This window comes from Xiphias gladius, chromosome 20 (assembly GCF_016859285.1).
Source record: "Xiphias gladius isolate SHS-SW01 ecotype Sanya breed wild chromosome 20, ASM1685928v1, whole genome shotgun sequence".
Lineage (NCBI taxonomy): Eukaryota > Metazoa > Chordata > Actinopteri > Istiophoriformes > Xiphiidae > Xiphias > Xiphias gladius.
In genome coordinates this window covers 25,403,003-25,425,633 of record NC_053419.1, presented here as the reverse complement: position 1 = coordinate 25,425,633, position 22,631 = coordinate 25,403,003, and the positions used below count along the sequence as shown (strand labels likewise).

The window sequence follows — 22,631 nt, the reverse complement described above, 5'->3', positions numbered from 1 at the left end:
GGAGGTTTTCACTGACCATTCCGCGTCCCTCTAATCCGAGATGTCCTGCCTGTGGCCACTGACGCCATGTGGCTGGTCTGGTCCTTCATCTCCAGAAAATGCAGCGAGCTTGTTCTGGAAACGAAATAATGCGTTTATCTGCTTCTCTTCTCTTATCATCAGGGCAGTGAAGTAGGTGGGAGCTGCCACATAGAGGGGGAGGATCTGAAGAGGAGCCGCGCTGTCCTGGAGGTCCAGCACCGACACAGACCGTCACCCTCAAATCCGCAAATTCCCGAGGGAGGCCAGCGTCACACACCGCTGCCACGTCTGGCACAATAACACGTGGTGGTGTTTCCTGTGTTCGTGTGACGGGGAAACAGCAGGTTTCCACGTGTGGTTGATGACGTCAGCGTAACACAGAACTTTTCTCCATTATCAGAATTATTGATGTGATGGATGAGTTTGTCACAGGCTGCGTTCTCCTCGTTTTACAGTCGAAACAGAAACAGTTGGCGAATGACGGTTTCGATTTCATTTATACATTTCGCAGACAGTGAAGGCCTCCGAGTTTCTGAGGCTCAGATCATTTGGGGTTCATTTTCAGTGTGTTCTGTAGATCGGTGCATGACTGAAACACAGTTTTGATATTTTCAGGACCCTCCAAGGAACCGGTGAAGATATTTCAGAACGAGGAACGCGATTAACTGAAGAAGTGGCTGTGCAGGAAATAAAACCATCTACTGGGCAGCAGCTTCTTCTCCATCAGGGCCAGAGAGAGTGGACCTCTGCCCTTAACCCGGTCACAGACACCAGCACCCATGAGGACCCCGTCGTCCCCCAGCGTGCACCCAGTTTGCACTTTAAATGCAAAGCTTGTGTGTATATAATGTATATGTAATTATTTTAAACACTTTATCTATGACCCATTATCTCTTACACACATGTAGGCTGTTTGACCGTAGTTTAAAAGATTTCTAAACACTTTGGATTTACGGAAAAACCTGCAGATTAGAGGTGTTGACCTACAGGAGGGTTCTGAAGGACGAGCTGAGTCCTGACTGCAAGACCTCGTCGCTGGAGGTTTTTCGAGGCGTCATTCTGCATTTTTCGCCCAAGACTGTTGTCTTTTCTTTTCTTGGAAAGTTATGCAGGTAAATTAATCATCATCGTCTCAATCATTCCAGGAATGTGTACAGCTTTTATGTTATATATATATCTCATATATATGTCATATATATCTATCTCTATATATATATCTATATCTCTCTATATGTCTATATATATATATATAATCTATCTATCTAGAGATAGATATCTATCTATCTATCTATCTATCAGTCATCAGGGCTACACCAGATGAGACGGGCATCCCATAGAGGCCCTGCTCGCCGAACTCCGTAGGTCCACATCAAGCATCGAAAGAAAAACACCAACCAATGCATGCGGAGCAGAATTAGGCTTTTACCCATTGATTATTACCATTAAAAAAAAGAACCCTTACATTTTGGTTACATCTCAAATTGAGCCTCCAAGACACAGAGATTTCAGGCACTAGCAACCCAAGAACTGAACCCCCAAAAGAGTCCCTTCTGTAACCTGGTCCTGAGACTTACTGATCAAATACTGATCAACGTCAGACCAGCACTGCTTTCCAACCGCTAATCGGCAGGAACGGAAAACGGTCAAACCTACGGACATGAAATTTCAGGCTTTTCAAAACCTCCCGAGGCCTTTTTAAGGGAACTGAAGTCAGAGCTTTTTAAGACGTTTTCAGACACTTAGCAGAATCAGGTTTTACTCGATATTTCTGTCTATCTGAAGCTGTAGAAGAGAAAAATCCTCACATTTCGAAGCTCAGCAGAAAAATAGAGACACAGACGCTGACGACGATTCAACGTTTATTAAAATACAAAACTGTGTGTGTGTGTGTGTGTGTGTGTGTGTCACAGCAGCGCGCTCTTGGCGTATGAAAGCAGACACAGCGATTGGTCGAACGATGCTCGTAGCCCCGCCCACCCCGCCTCCAGCCGGGTGGAGAGCCGGAGCAAAGCTGCCATGGCAACGGAGTCCTGCGACAGCGAGCGGAGATGGAGCTGGAAAACAAACCGGAAAACCGATGAGAAACAGGAAACCGAGGAGAGATTTTCACAATAAAGGAGTGCAAAATGTCAGGGTTAAAGTCATTTGTGTCTCCGCTGCGTTCGATTGGCCGACCTTCAGGAAGAGCGCCAGGTAAGCGTGAGCCAGCTCAAAGTCCCGCCCGCTGGCCAACATGCTGTCAATCATGTGAATGAAGGCGAGCAGGAGGCCGCTGGCCACGCCCCCCTCTGATGCCAGACAGGTGAGCTCGACTGAAAGCGCCGCTGGCCCACAATCCTTCAGGAGACGCACCGGGCGATCAACTGCACAGAGAGAGAGAATTTGTGGTTATTGATTTCATATCAGTAACTAATAAGTTAACAAAAACTCTCATTTAAAACTGCTTTTTCATTTAAGGTTAATAATAGTGATTTAATTAAAAAAAGTTTATAAAAACATAAGTCATCAAAATAGATCTGACATTTAAAGGTTTTCATATAAACAAATAATAATAAAATATTTAGAAAACCCCTTTACTGTAGATTTTAATCAATCTTATTAAATAAATCTACAAAAAATTCCCTAATTCACTCACAGTATGAAATAATCTTAATGTTTGAAAAACTAAATACTCATTCAAAAAAACCAACAACCAAAAACAAATTCACTTAAAATGGAAAATTTAACATAATATTTAAAAAAGTTTTCAGTAGAGCCCGACCGATATATAGATTTTATTGACCAATACTGGCCATCTCTGATATATCGGTATGTTTGTTTGGTTTTTTTTAAAAATTTAGAAACGGTGTCATCACACAGTTTGTCCAGCAGAGTGCGCTCCAACTCGGCATCGGCCCCAGACATTCGGGCTCGGTCAGGCTCTAGTTTTCAGTTCCTGAAACAGACTGAGACTCACATGATCCAGACTCTAGAGCTGATTCCAGAGCAGAACTGAACTCCGATCTCTGAGACAACAAACCCCAACTCAGCACCTTCGACTGAAACAAGAAGAAGAAGAAGAAGAACAACGATAAAACAACCACCACCACCACCCCACTAATACACGGAGAAGTCTCTGTCTCTCTCTGTCTGTCTTTCTCTCTGTCCGTCTCTCTGAGGACCTCAGGAAGTGCAGTGTCGACTGTTTTTTGGATGAGCGGCTGTCGAGACCTCAACCCTCCATTTGTTCAGTTTAATTTTCTCCGGATCAGATGAGAATGAGGACGTTCTGTGATCAGCAGGAAACAGGATGTTGCAAACAATAAAAGACAGAAGAAGAAATCGATGTCCCTCAGGTGTACCTGTGTTTCCTGTTCGGTTGCTGTGGGCAATGTGAACTGAGGCGTGAGACCAGGAACTGTTGGCAGGAAGAACGGCGCTGCAGCCGGAGCCACAGGGGGCGCTACAGGTTTATTCTTCCTCTACAAAACACAGAAACAAGACATTTCATTTTTTTTATTATTCATATCTGTGGATCTGTTTGTAACACGTGTAAAATGTTCGTTTTCTATGAAAAGTGCTTTAAATTTAGATTTGCAGTAGTTCTCTGAAACATGTGCATTAGCTCAGCGTTAGCTAAGATGAGCCTGTGCTGACCGCATCGGGGAAGTGGACAGAAATAAATATTGATAACAAAAATAACCACCAGAAACGTATCAAATAAAAGTGAGGATAGAAATTTAAAATACAAACTGCACGAGAGAAACTGCAATAAACATACAGCAGCAGAGCTAAAGCTACAGCAGTCAACATAATGAAATAATGCAGCAGCTAAATCCAGTCATCATGGACAACAGCTCATCTCCTGCTAAAGCTAACCAACAGCTAAAGCTAACTAGCTTAGCAGAGTGGCAGTCACTTCCAGCTCGGCTTTTGAATTCAGACTTTTGTGTGGTTAATCCGTAATATTTAAATGTATTAAATGATGCTATTATATTGACTTAAGTTTAAAGATAACTGAACTTTACAAATTTTAAAATAAAATAAAAAAATCATATATATAACAAACAGCAGACAGACGGACATTGAGGCAGGTGGTGTGGACTATTATTAATTGTTATGAATAAGTTTAAATAAAGTTTGGCTTCTAGTAAAATGGTCAGAAAAGCTGGACCCTGTCGTGTTGGTCGATATTATCAAAGGCAGAGATGTTGATCTGTTGTGGTGATTTTCCTGCAGTGACTGGGCTCTGCCCGTAGAGGGCAGAGCTGCTCCCACTCAAAACCTCCTCCGCAGGAAATGTAACATTCAGCGCGGATTCCCGCGACTACGTCAGATTCAGTTTGTCCTCGTGAAGACAGAAGAGCGAATAATGCTGCGGTCGCGTGACACCTTTATGTCGTCCAGGTAAAGCAGACTTTTCCAACGAGACTCCGGCAGCAGTGACAGCGTCACAAGCTCCGCCCCCAACTGATCAGCTGACTGATACGCATTGTCCGCCTCCTCTGATGCCACTTCCTGTTCCGATTCGTCTGGTGTGACCCCCGGCAGCGTCTCCGCAGCTGGTTGGTAGTCAGCCGGGAGGGGGCGGAGCCCCACAGGCCCGCACAGGCTCTTATTGGTCCTGAGGAAGGAGAGCTGCACTGTGATTGGCTGCTGCAAGAGGTCAGCTGATCAGTGATGATTACAAACATCAAAAAAATATCAAAATTAATCTGATTATTAAAAGGTCAAAAGGTAAACACAGGACAATCTGATTGGCTGAATGTCAGACATATGAAAACCGTGAGAGTTGATTGGTTCAGACCAGAGGTAAACACCCAGACTGTCAACGTGAGCCGTCGCCAGGAAGTCTCCGGTCGGTGACATGGACACGGCCACCGGTGCCATGGCGACCAGGAAACAGTCGACAAGGCTGAAGAGAGAAGATTCATGACTGATTTAATCATCCTGTTTAAATATGCTAATCAATCAAAGAGAAAAAAAACAGAGTGAAATAATGACATGTTTAGAAAACTACAACAGAGTAGTTCATGTGTGGTGAAGGTCGTGTATGTTGGGAGTCGAGCCCAGCGTCACCTCCACACCTCAGACTTCCCTCAATGAAGCTTCATCGTCACTAAAAACAAACCAGCTCTCGTTCTAATGCTGTTTAATGACTAAGTGAACTGGGAGGATTTAACTGACGTTAAAGTTTTAAGTTGTGACTCGATTTCAGTTTGAAGGCGTGAAAGGGTCCAGAGATGGAGGGAATGTTTCAACCGTCCGGTCGTGTCAACGGACAAATGAAAATGTTTTTCGTTTCAACGTGAACTGAAGCACAGAAATCCACATGAATCTAAACATTTTCTAAGTTTTAATGAAGTTTTCATAGTCGTGTAATTAACAGTTCTTACCAGCCAGAGGGGAGATCCCAGGTACGAATGGTGCAGTCCATCGCCGCGGTAACCAGCCAGCGGCCATCGGGGCTGAATGTCTGAGGAGATACAGTAATTTCATCGCTGATATCATCGCTAGTATTAGCTCTAAAATTAGCACCGTGCATGTTAAAAGCTGTAACTAACTTTTAGCAGAACAATTAGCGCCTATCAGGCGTCTGTTAGCATCATTAGCAGGTTGTCAGTTGCGTTAGCTTTCTTGGACCCACCATGTCATTTATGTTGCCGTGGTGACCTGCAAACTTCCTGACCACCCGTCTGGTTTCTATGTCGACCACCAGTAGTGTGAAGTCATCCAGTGCTAATGCTAGCATCCCGCTAACATTAAAGAAAGAGGAGAAACATGGTTGGGTACCTGTCTCTGTGTAGCATCATGCTAACTGTTAGCTACTTGTCTCTGTGTAGCATCATGTTAAATGTTAGCTACCTGTCTCTGTGTAGCATCATGCTAGCCGGCGCAGCATTTAGCTTCAGCTGTTCTTCTTGTTTCCTGGTCTTGAAGCGCCAGAACTTGAGCAGCCAATCGGAGCCGGCCGTGAGGGTCAGCTGGTTCAGGGTATCCGTGGCGACACCTCGCACCACGCCGCTGTGAGCTGGGGGAGGGGGTGTGGCGTCAGTGACGGACAGAGATACGTAATGGATCAATCACAGACAAATAAAAAGATGAGTGCACCTTTCTTATCATCGCCATAGCAACCTCGGTGCAGGCCGGACTGCAGGTTATAGATGTCGACGCCTCCACACGACGTGCCAATCACAGCAAAGTTACCGCAGGAAGTGATGTCGACGGCCTGGGAACAGAGACAGGAAGCGCGTGACGACTCAGAAATCAGATGTAGAACGGCGCTGCGCTCGGAGCGACAACAAACCTCATCACACTGAACATTTCGGCCAAATACGTGCGTTCAGAAATGACTCAGACTCCTTCACTTCGCTCACTTGGTCCCGTTGCAGCCTTCGATCTGGTCCGACTGAGCCCTTTTTTTGCAGGTTCCGGACGCATCACACTTCCTTTTTTGTTGAACCCCACCATTTAAAAGAAGAGCAGTGCCGTGCGTTTTTCTTTTCTTTGTTGGGCACCCAACGAATCACCCGTCCTTGGCCTAAATAAATACATAGGCTACAGGCGGAGGGCACTTGCTGTGGTTCTGACTGAGGGTGGGAGGCTGTTCCAAAAATAATTGGCTGGACACAGGGAAACGGAGATCCATGTGGGTACGAGAAAGAAAAGGCAAACGACATTGGGTGCTTTTCAACTTGACGCATTCAAAGCACCAATGCTCATTGCCCATAGATTACAACTGGAAAAAATCCCTCTCACTGCAAAAACTACATCCTGTCTGACCGGGGCCTCCCCATAACGACAAAGTGAAAACAGAATTTGAGACATTTTTCTAAGTTTATTAAAAAGGAAAAGAATGAAATCTCACATCGATATAAGTGTCAGACCCTTTGCTATGACACTTGAATTTGTGTTCAGGTGCCTCCGGTTTCTCTTGATCATCTCTGATGTGCTTCTACACCTTGGCTGGAGTCCACCTGTGGTAAATTCAACTGGTAGGACGCGATGTGGAAAGGCACGCACCTGTCTATATAAAAAGGTCTCACAGCAGACAAAGCATATCAGAGCAAAAACCAGACCATGAGGTTGAAGGACCTGCCTGCAGAGCTCAGAGACAGGATGGTGTCGAGGCACAGATCAGGGGAAGGCTACAGAAACTTTCTGCTGCACTGAGGGTTCCCAGGAGAACAGTGGTCTCCACAATTCTTCAGTGGAAGACGTCCGGGACAACCAGGTCTCTGAGGAGAAAGGCCTCGGTAAGAGAGGAGACCAAGAACCTGATGGTTACTCTGGCTGAGCTCCAGAGATCCTGGTCGGAGATGGCAGAACCTTCCAGTGGGACAAACATCACTGCATCACTCCAGCAATCTGGGCTTTATGATAGAGTGGCCAGACAGAAGCTTCTCTTCAATGAGAGACACGTGAAAACAGCTCGGAGTTTGCAAAAGAGCATCTGAAGGAGTCTCAGACGTGAGAAACAAGAATCTCTGGTCTGATGAGACCAAGACTGAACTGTTTGGCCTCAATTCTAAGCGTCATGTCTGGAGGAAACCAGGTCCAGCTCATCACCCGCCCAATACCATCCCAACAGTGAAGCATGGTGGGGGCAGTCTCTTGCTGTGGGGGTGTTTTTCAGCAGCAGGGACAGGGAGACTGGTCAGGGTTGAGGGAACACTGGATGGAGAACAGTAACAGAGATATCCGTAATGAAAACCTGGTCCAGAGCACCCAGGACCTCAGACTGAGCTGAAGGTTCACCTTCCAAAAGGACAATGACCCTAAGCACACAACCAAGACAACGCAGGAGTGACTTGAGGACAGCTCAGTGAATTTCCTTGGGTGGCCCAGCCAGAGCCCTGACTAGAACCCAATCAAACATCTCTGGAGAGACCTGACAAATTCCACCGACGGTCCCCATCCAACCTGACAGAGCTTGAGAGGATCTGCAGGGAAGAACGGCAGAAAATCCCCAAAACCAGGTTTGCAAAGCTTGTCACATAAGAACCCAGGAAGACTCGAGGTTGAAATCACTGCCACGGGAGCTTAAACATAGTCCTGAGTAAAGTGTCTGAATACTTATGTCAATACGATATTTCGGTTTTTCCCTTTAAGTAAATTAACAAATTTCTAAAATTCTGTTTTTGCTTCGTCATTATGGGGAACTGAGTGTAGACTGAAGGAGAAATGACTTTAAACAATTTATCATAAGGCTGCAACATAACCTGTGGAAACAGTCAAGGCGTCTGAATACTTTCTGAATGCTAAATAAGTCTAATATTAAATATATCTACGAAATGTGTCAACTAAAATCACAACACTGTTTCGTTTCCTACGTAACAGTCGCTCTGAACAGAAGTCATGTTATTATACAAAAATCGGGACATTGTGAAGCGATGGGGCGATGATGTCGTTACCGTGGCGACGGCATCCCTGCTATGGGAGGGCGGCTTCAAATGGTGAGCTCCCAAGGTGCACCTCTGGTAGTTCCATGTTGTGGTTGCTAGGCGACCGCGATGACATGCGACAATGCCGTCCCAGTCTGACTGACGGGCAGCGGCTGTCAATAAATACAGAGAGAACACGTCCTTCAGCTACTCTTTAAATTGGACATTTTCTCTATGGAGTTCTGTGTGGGTGAAGTTTGTGTCAGAGGGCCTACCGGATGATAAAGCTGTGATGGCAGGAAGACGCAGCTCCTCATAGGACAGCCCCTTCTTCTTCTTCTTCTCTTTCTTCTTGTTGATTGTCCCTGGACCCCCCCGAACACACACACACAAATAATCACATTACATATCGGCTAAATAGGAAATCCTCGGCAGACCAGACCGTCTCATTTCAGTTCAGGATTTGCGGTCTACGAAGGCTGCCTCCTCTTAGTCCGCGTCCTTCGAAGGATGAGACCCCTGAATTGAGACACGGCTATGGTGTTGCATTTTTAACAGAGTCTGGTTGGGGGACAGAACTGACCGTGACCCAGGTTCTTGTTGAAGCGCTCATGGACAGTGGAGAAAGACTGCAATGTCCCGTCCTGACCTGCATGGGGCAGAAAAAAAAAAAAATTAATTAGCACATGTTAATTAATTAAAATAAAATAACATGATTAATATAATAAATAAATGAAAATAAATTATGCAGATGATGAAGCTGTATATTTACCTGCACTGAGGATGTTTTTTCCGTCGTTACCGTGGTGACGGATGGTGGTGGGCGGGGCACTGTGACCCTGACGACTCCGCAGCAGTCTGGCTCCGCCCCCCTCCTGGTCAAATATCCACACCTGGGGGGGGGGGGTGTAAAATAATCAGAACCAAATGTCTTTAATGAGTAAAACTAAAAAACACTAAATCTACAAATGATCAAAACGTATCAGGATTATGTTTCATTAGGGGTTTATAAGAATAAATAAACGGTCCGGTGGCGACGCCGGTAATTTATTCAATAACGACAATTTCACCTGCTTTAATATTTTAATTATTTTATATCCCGGCCTTTTAAAAACACTCTCACGCCTATTTCTGGTATTACCTTGATGGCGTTGTCGGCTCCGTTGGTGACCAATAGCGGCTCTCCGTGCAGGAAGGTTGCCGCGGCAACGGCTGTACCGTGGGCGTGTCTCTGCTGAGCAACCAGCTGGCGGCGCTCCAGATCCCAGAATGCAATGTGGCCCTGAGGACTGCCGGACGCCACGATGGGAGGACCGTCTGATAGAGAGACAGAGAATATATGGAGAGAGAGAGAGAGACGGGTACATCCTTGTTTCCAAGATGAGAATGAGACCAGTCGGACCGGTTTCTCAGACCAGTCGGACCAGCTGCAGGTTTCTAATAAGGGGCTGAGTGGACCGGGGCAAAGGTCGGGGGTCGATCAAATAAAGAAAATGGGAGGGAGTCATGAAGAATACAGGGAGAGAGAGAGAGAGAGAATGAATGGTAGCGAATGGAGCGGGCGAGAGACTACCACCTGTACCTGTTCTGAAGGCGAGCGAGCTGATTGGTCCCCAGTCCTGCGTGAAGCTCATCAGTGTCTCATCCAATCGGATGTTGTGAATGATGATGCGGCCCGTCACCGTGCCAACACCAACCACATCCACTGCGGGACTCTGGGAAATGAAGTTTTTATTATTTAATAAATGTGTGTGTGGATCAATTTAACAATAGTTACCTCGGCTGAGGCGTCTGCTTTTTGGTTCGTTGGCTTATTTGTTGGTTTGTTTCTCAGCAGGATCACGTAAAACTACTGAACCGATCTGCTCTGAACTTGGTGGAGGGACGGGACCTGGTCCAGGGAAGAACCCATTACATTCTGGGGTGGATCCAGGAGGTTCTCTCACTTGTATAAATGGTTTTTCAAAATAAAAGAACTTCATAAATAACATCTATTCCTAAAACTAACATGTGGTTCAGTTGAACATTTACAGCATCATTTAGTTCAACTGAAACGTTTTCACTTAAACTTGACTCTTTTCGATATTTACTTTAAATCTTATGATTTATGTATGTGATTCGGAATAAAATACCTTGGTCCCCACAAACTGATTTTTACTCTGAAATTTACTTTGTATAAAAATATAATTTAAATAAAATGATAGCCAGCGTTAACTATTACAATTACATAACATCAAACAAAGTTCCTGTTGTGTTATTTGTTACTTTGCCGTTTGCTTTGTTTCGTTTAATGGGTGTTAAATGAATCCTTCTCAAAATAAAACAACATATCACAAAAATACAATCAGGAGTTTTTCCAAATGAAAAAACAGTGGAAAATGACAATAATTTGCCTCCGTCCCAGTTTTTCCTCTACACTTCTGAGACCTGACTGCGACTGACCTGCTGCAGAACCGTGACTCCTGCCGACCAGCCGGGAAACGTGAACAGCAGCTTACTGAGGAGGGAAAAGTTTGCATCAGTGCGGATTCACAGAAGAAGACAACCGTTACCTGAAACTCGCGCTCGGTGTGTCATGAGTCACATATATGAGTCACATATACATATGCCCGATATACCTGCACGTGAAAGGTGCCGTTCTGCTTGTGTGTGTGTGTTTAACCATCAGCTGAGCGCCACCTGTTCGTACCTGCCTGCTGCTGTGGTGTAGTTCAGGTGTGATTGATCAGCTGATGATCAACAGGTTGAGGTGCTCAGATAAACTCTGTAAATCTGTTCTGGTTAATGAGATGATGATCACCTGCCGATGGAGGTGGCGGGACAGAGTTTACCTGAGCTACCTGAGGTTCCCGCAGAGTGTGTATCGGGCCCCTGGGCCCCAGGTATGAAGTTAAATCCACCAGAGATTTGTGTCTCTTTGTGGACTCGGGAAGTAAAAATCGGGCCCCTCTCACCTGGTCTTGATGTTCCAGAGCTGCAGTGCACCCTGGGAGCTTCCCAGCAACACCTTGTTCAGGTAAGTGCTCGGGTGCATCATGGCCGACACGTCAAAAGTGTTGGGGTCGAACTGCAGCCGCAGGTAGACATCTGAGAGGCGAGAGAGCAAGGCATGATGGGTAACAGGACAGGTCAAAAAAAGACGCAGGTGAGTGTAGCTGAAGCCCCGCCCCTTCCTGCTCACCCCCCCCCTGGACGTCCCACACGATGACATCACCGCCGCTGTCAGCAGAGATCAGGTGATCGCCCAGCGGAAGCAGCAGACGCACTTCCTGTCTGTGACCATTGTAACACATCACCACCTGTATGGAGGGCAAACGGTGAAGAAATACTTCTGTTATTATTTAATTTTTATTCTTTTTTATTCACATTTTTTTCCATCTTCTGTTATTTTTTATTCTTTCATTTTACATTTTCGTTATTTTTTAAATTCGGCTTTTAGTCTCTACTTCCTCAAATGGTTTCTCCACTTGAGGAAAAATTGAACCACAGAAAATATATTAAGAAAATAACATCAAAGTTAAAGATTCAAAAATGTCAAAAAATAAAACAGATTCGATTTTTCAATTTTTAAAATAAAAGACAAACACATTTTAATAACAACTTTAAAAAATGACATCTTTGAAAAACTATTTGACTAATTTTTTTCTCTAGTCTGGTTTTTGAATTTGAACAAAAGAAGAAAGAATATATCATTAAAAGACAATATAAGTCTTTAAAAGTTAAATTTAAAACATTTAAATAAACTAGAAAATTAAAATAAATATTTGAATCCAAAGAAAATGAAAACTTTTACAGAAACAAAGTGTTAAAAAATAATTAATTTTAATTTTTTGTTTTAAATAAAGTTTCACACCTCTTTGTTCCGGGCGAAGGCGCTGACAACTCGCCCGGCGGCGGCAAACACCAGCATCCTGTCGGCTGCCACGCAGGTGATGTCATCTGACAGGCTGTTACCTAGGCAACAGCATCACATTACATCACATCACATCACAGCAGGCAATCAGAGAGCAGAACTGTGAATTCAGTATAAAAATATTCAAAATACTCACTGACAGCAACGATCCCCAACCTGTTCACCTGAAATCAATCAATACATCCATTCGTCAATACACTGATCGGCTCTGACTCTCACAAAGTAATTAACCAGCACAGAAATACTTTAAAAAACAGTCGTAATAACAACAACTGTAATAATAAAATAGATATTAAACATTAAAAGTATGATAATAAAAATTAATTATTACAATGAAAAACATGATGATAATAAAGTAATAAAAATTAAATAATAAAATCAATTAAAATAAAAATAAAAAAACAACAATAATAAAAATAATGATGTGTGTGACACACTGCTGCTGCTGAAGATCCACCATTCGTGGTCATTACAACGTGTTCTGTGTGACCCGGTCCTATCATCAGGACTCTTCAGGATCAGACACGTGAACGTCCTGGGGCCCCGGGCACGGACCTGCTGACCCCACTTCACATGGAGGTTTAATTATTCCCCCGGGTCGCAAAACCTAGTGTCACTAAATACGTCGGGAATTAAATCGGCAATATTCACATTGTGGATCCGAACCGTGACAGACTGCGATTTAAACTGAACGTCACAACGTTCCTTCTGTACAACAGATTCAATCTAATGTTATTGATCCATCGTGTTAATCAATCGGCTGTTATTGATCTAACGTCTAACCCCATCAGCTCTCAGGTCAGAGGAGGGCCAGGTGTTTCCCATCATGCCCTAGGGTCTGAAACCTGCAGCCCTGATCTCGTCAGGCTACCGTTGTTTATATTAATGGGCTGCATTGATGATCGACGGTGACTGGGTCTGATCAGACTTGGATCAATCCAGCGGAGCCTGAGTTAATTCAGACTTGTTCGGTGTTTCAGGTCCGACCCGTGTCTCTGTGTCCCTGCAGAGGAGACTTCTGATCATGAGAATCAAATCCTTTAAGATACAACTAATGTCAGAATCGGACATTCGGGACAGAACCAGCTCCTGTTGACATGCAGTTCATTAACATATAGTGTGTCATAACATGTAGTATGTAATTGTTCCGGTGTCCAGCAGCAGAGTGGATTTGAAACGAACTAATCAAGATGTGGTTGAAGTGCAGACTCTCGGCCTTAATTCAAGGGGTTTAACAAGAATATCACGTCAACCGTTATTTCATGACAAAATAAGCAGATCCGGAGTTGTGTTGAATATGCCTTTGCCTTTGCTCGCTGTTCATGGGTTATTGATGATGTGGCCGCTGATGGAAGCAGCAGGATGAATTCTGAACCGTACAGTTCTAAACCATCTGCTCAGATTCAGCCAAACGCTGCAAAACTGACCGGACGGTGCTTCACAGCACAGATGGATAATGACCCAAAACACGCTGCGGAAGCAACCCGGCAGCTTCTCGGGGCAGAGAGATGGAATATCCTTCGATGGCCACGTCGGTCACCTGACCTCAAGTCAACAGAACATGCTTTTCACTCCCTGAAGACAAAACTGAGGGCAGAAGGACCCACAGACAAGCGGCAACCGAAGGCGGCTGTCCATGGGTTTCGGACCTCAGACAAGGGATTTTCATCCAGGTGTTAAAAGTAATCTTTATATTCCTGATTATGGTGGTTTGTCCGATTACTTTTGAGCCCCTGAAAATGAGGGACTATGTATAAAAATGGCTTTAATCCCTAAACGGTTGACGTGATATTCTTGTTAAACTCTTAACATGACCCATGTTATAACATGGGCCGTGTTATAACATGTAGTATGTTGACATGTATGTTGTGTGTACAGGAGCCGTCGGGGGACAAACATGTCCTGAACAAACGTGTCTGTGAACGCACAGGATTTATTGAAGACGTCTCTGTCTCTGTGTAAATAAAGTTAACGTTTCTTACGTTGTACGTGTGGAGACTTTTACCGACCGCCGTCACCAGGTAAAACTCCCGGTGCTTCTGGTGGTACCGGAGCGCGTGCGGCACGTGGTTTGAATAAAGACCCAGAACCCGGAACCCGGAGAACAAAGTGCTGCCACTGCCCGCGAGACTCCCGCCACCCGACATGTCCGGTAACCGCGGAGGACTTCACCGGAGAAAACACGAAAGATAACGAATAAACGGGCAGACCGGAGACACGGACTGAACGGAGACAGAAAACACGGGAGGGCCGAGGAACTGAGTCCGACCGGAAACAAGCAGCAACAACAAGAGAGTTCCGCTCTGAGGAAAAGTTTGGATCCTTGTTCTTGATTACCGCCTCCAGCCGGACGGAGCCTAGATCCGGACTCTAGATCCGGACTCTGGACTCTACACTGTGGCCAGTCTTGACCTCAGTGATCAATAAGATCAATTAAAAACCAAGAACATAACATTATTCCATCCTGTCTGAGGACGAACCATGGCTCAGGAACACACAAAAAAGTGTATTTAAACTGATTTCATAATAATGTAACATTTTAATACATAATAAACTTTATTTGTTTTATCAGAGACGTGAAATATGAAAGAAACACGAGGTCTAACAGATACAGAGAGGAAAGACCCATTACAGGATCTTTGATGTTAAACCTCTTTGACCCTAAAACAGGGAATCCTGGCAAAACAAAATTATGTAGTCGCAGTCCACCAAGGACTGGGTCCCAGTTCTTCTGGATTTCTGTTTCAGGGTTATAAAGAACCGGATCCAGTCCTTCCAAACGAAACCCCACCAGATGTGTAGCCACGCCTCCTCAGGTCTTTCCTTCCTCACCGTTTTCCTCTGAAATATTTTGTTGAGTTTTGTTTAGTTGAAAAAAAAATAAAAAAAATATCTTTTTGTTTAAATCATTCTTAAAAATCAGTCAACTAGACAAAAAATGTAATTAAAAAAATTAACTGAATAAAACAAAATAAAACATATAAACTAAATACAAATTATTAAATTGATATTAAAATAGATAAGAAATAATGAGTAAAATGTCTGGAAGCCAAACAATTTAATAAATTCATCACAGGTAAAAAGAAACTACAGAAGCAAAAATATTTCAATATTCAAAATTCATAATTAGTTTTAATTTAAAGCATCTTATCTCACATTTGTAATTAATTTAAAAAACTTTTTGTATTAATGAACTCATTAAAAATGAGTTATTGAGATAAGCTTAAAACATATCACACCTCCAAGGTAAACTGGGACAGAACACTAAGAATAATTTCAACAGGTTTAAAACTAAAATAAAAATAAAAATAAAAAATAGAAATAAATTGAAAACAATTTTAAACAACAAAATAATAAAACAAATAGGAAACAATTTATTTTTATTATTTTTTTCCCCCAACTATATTTATATACAAAGCAACAAAAAGAAAGTGTGGGATTAAAACAATTATATACAAAATGTCCCAAGGTAGATGAGGGTGTAAGTAAAATATATTGAAACAAATATAAAACTTGATGTGTTTCTAAATGTTTTGTCACATTTTGGTCTTATTTTTTAATGAAATAAACGAAGGATTTATTTTGATGAACTCATGAAAATTATTCAAATAATTTTAAACAGTATAAAACATAAACCTACATAATAAACTGCTGTTGGTCTTTAAACAAGGAAGCAGCAACATCTCCACACTGACAGCTGGTTTTATTTCAGATGAAAACTAATTTACAGCCAAAGAAAAAAAAATTCTCAGAGTTCAGAGATTTTTATTTTTCTACAGCTTGAGTGCAAAGTTTGAACATGTGACAATAATACAACAAAATGTGAAACAAGAAAAACACATTTGAATTTACTTTAGATTTTAGTTCGTTCTCATCATTAAGAAAAATGTGGCTTTTTCTCCAGACATTTATTTTGAAAGAGCGACATTAGCTTCAGTGAACAGATGTATTTTTATTCACTCAGTTGATTTGGATATTGATTTAAATATTAAGGAATCACAAATAATTTAATGTAAATCTACATTTTTAATACATTTAATTCTGTTTTTTACAACTTTATACAAATAAACAGTGACTCTTTAAGTTCTCTGTTATAATCACACAAAGCAGCTGGAGACACACCTGGACTGTAGGTGACCAATCAGCTGTAAGTATTTAAACACAAACACAGGTACATGACTTCATGCTTTCATGCCGGGACAGGAAGTGATACGGCGCAATATAAACTATTCAAAACAGACAGTGATGACTGACCCTGTTTGTATTGGGGGGGGGGGCTTCAGGTGCAGTATCACAACTGACCACAGGGAAAAATTGGCATTAATACTATTAATACATCCCTGACCAGTGCTGGTAAAGCTAGGCTAACAGTTCCCCCCGCTCCCAGTCTCTGTGCTAAGCTAGGCTAACAGTTCCCCCCGCTCCCAGTCTCTGTGCTAAGCTAGGCTAACAGTTCCCCCCGCTCCCAGTCTCTGTGCTAAGCTAGGCTAACAGTTCCCCCCGCTCCCAGTCTCTGTGCTAACACGTCTGAAAAAAACTGTATAGGACCGATGGAATGAAGAAACCACAAAACGCACAGAGACTGTTGAAAGGTTCGCGCTGAAAGGAGCGGAGGGGTCAGCTGGCTTCCGACGCATGTTGTTATAGCAACATGGGGTTGTTAAGGCCCGTCTATGTGGTTGCTATGGAGTTGTTACATCGTGAACTGGTGATTGCACAGTGATTCCAGCTGGTTGCTATGGTGTTTCTGTGTCTGTTGTACTGCACCCGCAGAGATGAAATGTGGCTCTGGAGAAAACAGATTTACAGAAATGTCGAACTGCTCCTTTAAAGGTGTAAACAGTCACACGATCACTTCCCGTCCAGCAGTTCATCCATCACACTGACACGACTTCTCTCTGACGTTTGTTTTTGTGACTCTTCAATTTACACTTTTCCTTTTGGACAAATTAAAAGACTGTTCACCTTTTTCTAATTTTAATGATCGTCAGCTTTTCTTATGAGCTGCTGCCACTGTGACACAAAGTATCTGCACTTGTTCTTGTTAGAACCGGAGGTTCCTTTTCTGACTGCGACTACATTTCCAGTCGTTCCTTTAGAAGAAGGAACAACCAATCTGACTTCATACCGTCTCGTCTTGTTAGATACTTTCTGGCACGGTGGCAGAAATAAACGAATCAGCTGACCTCTCTGTGGGAAGTGATGCTGCGTCTCCATGGTAACGCCTCTAGCTGTGCTTCCCATCCAGCAGCAGCAGCCTCAGCAGAGTCCTGGCTGCGGCCAGCAGCGCTCCGTGCAGCGCGTACTGCGCCACCAGTGCTCCGAACCCCCGGTAAAAGCCCGCCCCCCCTTCCTTGCGGCGGATGGCGTGGAGGCAGTCGGAGAAGCTGTCGTACTGCGTGTTCACGGGCAGGACCAGCGGGCTGCCGCCGTTTCCTGCAGCAACCACGCCGTCGGTGGCGTCGATGATGGTGCGCGTGCCCTGCAGGCCGAGGCGGTGCAGCGCCGTCTCCAGAGGAAACACCGTGACGTCAGCCACCAGAGAGCCCACCCACGCCGCCGCCAGCTCGGGGAAGTAGGCGTCCAACGGGTTGGAAGGGTCCGCCCGCTGCTTCCGGCCCCGCTGGTGCAGCCACAGCGCCACCCGCTGCACAGACGCGGCGATGGCGTATCGCAGGATGGCGTGCAGTGCGGCGGGAAGCAGCAGAGAGCTGAGAGGCAGCAGACGACGACTGTGAGGAGCTCCCACACCCAACAACCGAGCCAGACCTTCGCGGACACAGTCCAGCAGACCGGAGGACGAGTCGTCACGGACTATCTCGCTCTGGGGATCAAACAAGACACACAATTTATTTACACACCAACTGATCAGACCTGGTCATTATGGCCGTTTTGATCTGAGGCATTCTCAACACCAGGGCCATTTAGTGACTGTTCTGGAAAGCTTTGTTTAGAAACTTGTACCGACGTCATTTTGTTTTAGTGAAAAAGGAATGTGTTTATTATTAATGTGCAACATCTTACTTTTCATGAACGGCATTTTTTTGTTGTTGTACTTGTTCTCTGTTTTTATTGTATCTGTTTTGAAGAAGCAGTTTTTGTTTTCCTCTATACTTGGAATAGGATTTTATTTAAACAGCAAATCTGTTGAGATACTTTCTCTTTTACAAGAGTAAGTGGAGTTTCTAGTCTTTCTGGTTGTACTGCTAAAGCGTTCGTCGTCTCAATGGCAGGAACGCGAGAGGAAATGAGATTTTCTGATTAAAACAGAGCTACGAACATTTTCTGTTTTAAGTAACACTGAGAACATCTTGAGATGAAACGAGAAAGTGATTCCTTGTGATAACGACAAAAGTTTCTTGATGAAATCGAATATTTTGCTACATAGAAAAAGTCATTATGACATGAAAAATATCTCCTTACTATGTGAAGTTTTCTTCAAAGCATTTTCTCCTTAAAACAGGACAATTTTATCATCAAAATAAGACCCTGTTAGCAGAAGTCAAATCACAATTGAAAGCTGCAGAACTGCTAATAAATGGACCTTGCGTGGAGAATGACTCAAATTATTAATAATTAATCAGAAATGGTTTCAGACAGGGAATAATCCAAAAAGAGCAACATCGATTAAAGCTTTATAATCAATAATCAATAGTGACCTGGACAGTCTCAATGAGGCTGGCGCAGTAAAATGGAAGAGCCACCACAGCTGTTAATCTGCGGGCGAGAGACACACACACAGAATGGAGACAGAGAGAGAGAGAGAGTCAGTTTAATCCTCTCAGTTTAACTATAAATGAACTGAATCAGTTTCAAATCAAAAAAGGTCAGTTGACAGCTTTCACAGGGAGCAGCACAAACACCGACAACGACACAATCAATTATCAAGAGACCCACACACGCACACGCACACACGTACACACACACACACACACACACACACACACACACACACACACACACACACACACACACAGAGTAATAAAGTGCTGCAAACATGAACATACATCTTCTCATAAACACAGACTGAAATAAACTGGAGGTTTAGTGCTGTGACTTTCCCCTAACACCGAATAATCTGAAATTTTATGTTTTTGTTACTGACAAACCCCCAGGGATCAGTCTGACCCCCCAGGGAGAGTCCTCCTGCCTGCAGAATCCAGGACTGCGGATCAGAGTGTGGAAACTTGCTGCGTCTCTTCGCATGTTAAACTGCTGATCAGAAATGTACAACACCCACACCTGCCCCACTCTCTTTTCACCAGGAGAAGAAGTAGTCAGAGAATCAGCGACGTAAATCAGGAGAAGAAGAAGTGAACCGACCCTTTCAGCAGTAAATGTCCAGCCAGCTGTTTCCAGCTCCACCTGTGAGGAAGCTCCCTGCAGAAAGAAAACACTCTGTAATACCGCAGCAATAATACTACAGTAATACTGCAGTGATACCGTAGTGCTCCTGCGTGGTTACCGTGGTAACGGTGTGAACTCGCTGATGATGCCCTCAGCTCCCAGTGTGATGCCGTGAACGATGAAGGTGCTGCCCATCCCCTTCCACAGAGCCTTCGGACCCTAAATATTAACAGCACCACCACATTATTGATAAGTTATCAGATCGACTGATTACTTTGAATAATAATATCACACAACACGATGACTGACAGACATGTCTTATACATATTGTTCAGTTAATATTTTTAATATTTATAATATACTGTTCATTCCTGATTTAGAAAAAAACATTACTCATTTAAACTCATTTATGTATATTTAACAAAAACTATAAATATGTAAACAAACAACAAAAAACATGGATTATTAGTCATTGTTTCAAAAAGGCACATTCCTATGATCATTTCATTATTTTTATTATTATGATTCATATAATATTTTTTATATTTCTTATTTGTTTTACTGCTTTTTATTTGTATTATTTATTACATTTTTTGCCTGCAGTTTACACAATTGTTTCTGTTATATATTGAATATACTTGATGTCATAAATGGTTAATGGGCTGCACTGATATAGCACTTTTCTAGTCTTATCAACCATTCAAAGTGCTTTACACTACTGCCACATTCACCCATTCACACTCACTCATACGGCACTTTTTTTTTTTTCTATATACAGTGCTGTCTATACACACACAAACACACAAATGCACACCAGTGATACATCGGAGGCTATGTGGGGTTCAGTATCTTGCTTAACAACACTTCGCCCAGATGAATGAATAACTATACCATATTAAATATATGTGACCTGCTCTTGCTGCTGTTCGTGATTTCCTGATCATATTTATTAAGCGGAGTAGGTGTTTTCTTACCTGAGCCTTGGTGATGGTGTACATGATGGCGACGGCGCTGAACGGAGTCAGGTGGTAGCAGCGGGCGTGGTAGTTCACCTGCATTAAAAGGTAAAATATAAATAACTAATAAAACTAAACATGTATCAGCAGGATGAGGAGATGATATGATGAACAAACCTGACACTGTCTGCGGAGGACGATACAGGGATGAGCCAGGACGTTCTCTGTGAACAGACTGCAGATACAGAAATGTTATTTATCTTTTATTCTGAAAATGACCCAATAAATCTCACTCTTCTACGCTTTCTAATCCGAAATCTGACAGTGTGAGCTTCACTATCACACATTTATTTAATGATCATACCAACAACAATAATATCATTAACAACCTGACCAATCCGATTCCAAACCCGGCGAATCGATTGAGCTGCTCTGCAAAAACAAGAAAAAACATCATTAACACAAACACTAAAGAAAATAACAAAATTTTCATTTAATCTTCCAGCTTTGTATTCTTTCCTTTTCCGTCTGATGACTTATGGACATTTTATTACATTTTATTCACAATTTCTTATTTTCGTTAGTGAGAAGCTGAATAAAATAATATGGAAGTTTAATAAAAGAATAATAAAAGTAAAACATTTCAAACTCATAAATCTAAATTATGAGACACTAAAAAGGAAAAACATTTATTTACTACTTAATAATTATATAATTTTGACTTAATCACGCTTTGAGTATCGATTAAGTTCTTTTTCTATCGTTATGACTTCCAACATTTAAATTAAAATTAAAATATCAATTAAATGAATAAATGTCAACTAATAAGCAAAAACCTGAAATAAAAATATGACTTATTAGCTAGCTGGTGAACAGTTAGCCTGCTAATTAGAAAACTGTTAGCATGCCAATTAGTAAACAGTTAACCTGCTAATTAGAAAACAGTGGGCCTGCTAATTAGAAAACAGTTAGCCTGCTAATTAGAAATCAGTTAGCCTGCTAATTAGAAAACAGTTAGCCTGCTAATTAGAAAACAGTGGGCCTGCTAATTAGAAAACAGTTAGCCTCCTATATAGACTTCCTATTCTGTCATTGGCCTGCAGGCGAATTGTCAGTTAGCAAGTTTTAGTCAATTTACTTTCCGTTATGTGATTAGCCTGCAGGCTACTTAGCACAACACATTAGCTTCCATTCAGTTTTGCTGACTGTCATGTTAGCTTGCTCGCCGACCACCAGACAGCGTATTCAGACTCCCGCCCGTTAGCCATGTAGCCATTGATGTAGGCATTAGACTGAGAGCTGACCGTCCTCCCGCCCCCCGCACCGACCTACCGGCAGGAGGTACCCCGGGCTGCGGAGTGTCCCAGCCAGCTGCGGCTCCGGGACCCCCATGCTCTCCCAAAGACTCATCGTACTGCGGTGTCCGCTCTCCGGGGTGCAGGTTGCGGCTGCCGGGGATGTCCGGCGGCGTGGTGACCCAGTGGTGGTGTTGAAGCTCAGCCGGGGCTCCGTGCATCCTGACCGGGTAGCTGGCTCCGTACAGCGGGTCATCGCGGCCGCGATAGACGAGCCCGTCGAAGCTGTCCGGCCGCCTGGAGGCCATCAGAGGGTCGGTGCGGGGACAAACAGCTGGAGGACCGTGACTGAGATCCGGTTAACGGATATGAGGTGAGGACATCAACCGAACGCAGTCACGTTCCGATGAAGTACCGGGAGAAACGGTTTAAAGGAGTAGGAGTCGTCCCCGTTGATTTGACCCGCAACAAACAACATCCACCCGTCACCTGCAACCCGGAAGTTCTTCTTCTTCTTGACTTCCGGCAGACTGCAGCTGTAGGGGCTCATTACCGCCCCCACCCCACAGTAAACGTTCCCTAAAGTCAAGGCAGAGAATATCTGAAATCCCTTTCACTTTCGAAAAACACACGAAACATATTCTCCTATAATCATGTCTTTATTGTCGTGTCTGACTCTAACTTTCCTCATAATTAGAAAGTATATATACTGTAAGTTGTTTCTTCACTTGGTCGT

General features: G+C 43.3%; 2 protein-coding genes and 1 long non-coding RNA gene across 4 annotated transcripts; 1 reads left to right on the top strand and 2 right to left on the bottom strand.

Moving 5' to 3' along the window:
• Positions 1-1,883: 1,883 nt before the first annotated feature.
• Positions 1,884-14,468, bottom strand: wdr36 (WD repeat domain 36). 2 transcript variants are annotated; one of them, XM_040158024.1, is made up of 22 exons: positions 14,280-14,468; positions 12,434-12,461; positions 12,238-12,338; positions 11,566-11,683; positions 11,339-11,471; positions 10,827-10,881; positions 9,967-10,099; positions 9,526-9,701; positions 9,157-9,277; positions 8,968-9,033; positions 8,660-8,749; positions 8,415-8,557; positions 6,112-6,229; positions 5,866-6,031; positions 5,648-5,756; positions 5,397-5,476; positions 4,808-4,915; positions 4,393-4,624; positions 3,363-3,482; positions 2,978-3,059; positions 2,197-2,384; positions 1,884-2,075 (listed from the first exon to the last, which is right to left on the bottom strand). In XM_040158024.1, exons 1-22 carry the CDS (start codon positions 14,442-14,444, stop codon positions 1,926-1,928), a joined length of 2,682 nt encoding a protein of 893 aa, XP_040013958.1. In that variant the 5' UTR covers positions 14,445-14,468; the 3' UTR covers positions 1,884-1,925. The 2 variants fall into 2 exon arrangements, with proteins under 2 accessions (XP_040013958.1, XP_040013960.1); XM_040158026.1 differs by lacking the exons at positions 11,339-11,471; positions 11,566-11,683; positions 12,238-12,338; positions 12,434-12,461; positions 14,280-14,468 and adding an exon at positions 11,003-11,198 and having other exon boundaries at positions 1,885-2,075.
• On the top strand, positions 11,184-14,792 carry LOC120806660. Its single transcript, XR_005709728.1, has 3 exons — positions 11,184-11,400; positions 13,278-13,970; positions 14,176-14,792. It is a non-coding gene; the product is annotated as an uncharacterized LOC120806660 (long non-coding RNA).
• A 1,511-nt stretch (positions 14,793-16,303) lies between these two features.
• On the bottom strand, positions 16,304-22,456 carry slc25a46 (solute carrier family 25 member 46). Its single transcript, XM_040156958.1, has 8 exons — positions 21,933-22,456; positions 20,990-21,032; positions 20,778-20,835; positions 20,619-20,696; positions 19,763-19,863; positions 19,621-19,677; positions 18,957-19,014; positions 16,304-18,121 (listed from the first exon to the last, which is right to left on the bottom strand). The coding sequence occupies exons 1-8, from the start codon at positions 22,201-22,203 to the stop codon at positions 17,525-17,527; spliced, it is 1,263 nt and encodes a 420-aa protein (XP_040012892.1). The 5' UTR covers positions 22,204-22,456; the 3' UTR covers positions 16,304-17,524.
• Positions 22,457-22,631: the final 175 nt, after the last annotated feature.

Bases quoted from the DNA above. Each gene is read 5' to 3' on its own strand.
- wdr36 (XM_040158024.1), bottom strand. From the start codon at position 14,444: ATGTCGGGTGGCGGGAGTCTCGCGGGCAGTGGCAGCACTTTGTTCTCC. The intron at 5,757-5,865 runs GTAGCTAACATT...CTTTAATGTTAG, and splicing joins ATGATGCTACACAGAGACAG to CGGGATGCTAGCATTAGCAC. The intron at 2,385-2,977 runs GTGAGTCTCAGT...CTCTCTGTGCAG, and splicing joins AGCTCTAGAGTCTGGATCAT to TTGATCGCCCGGTGCGTCTC.
- slc25a46 (XM_040156958.1), bottom strand. From the start codon at position 22,203: ATGGCCTCCAGGCGGCCGGACAGCTTCGACGGGCTCGTCTATCGCGGC. The intron at 19,864-20,618 runs GTAAGAAAACAC...GTTAATATTTAG, and splicing joins ACACCATCACCAAGGCTCAG to GGTCCGAAGGCTCTGTGGAA. The intron at 18,122-18,956 runs GTCACTATTGAT...TTTGATCCCCAG, and splicing joins GCCTCATTGAGACTGTCCAG to AGCGAGATAGTCCGTGACGA.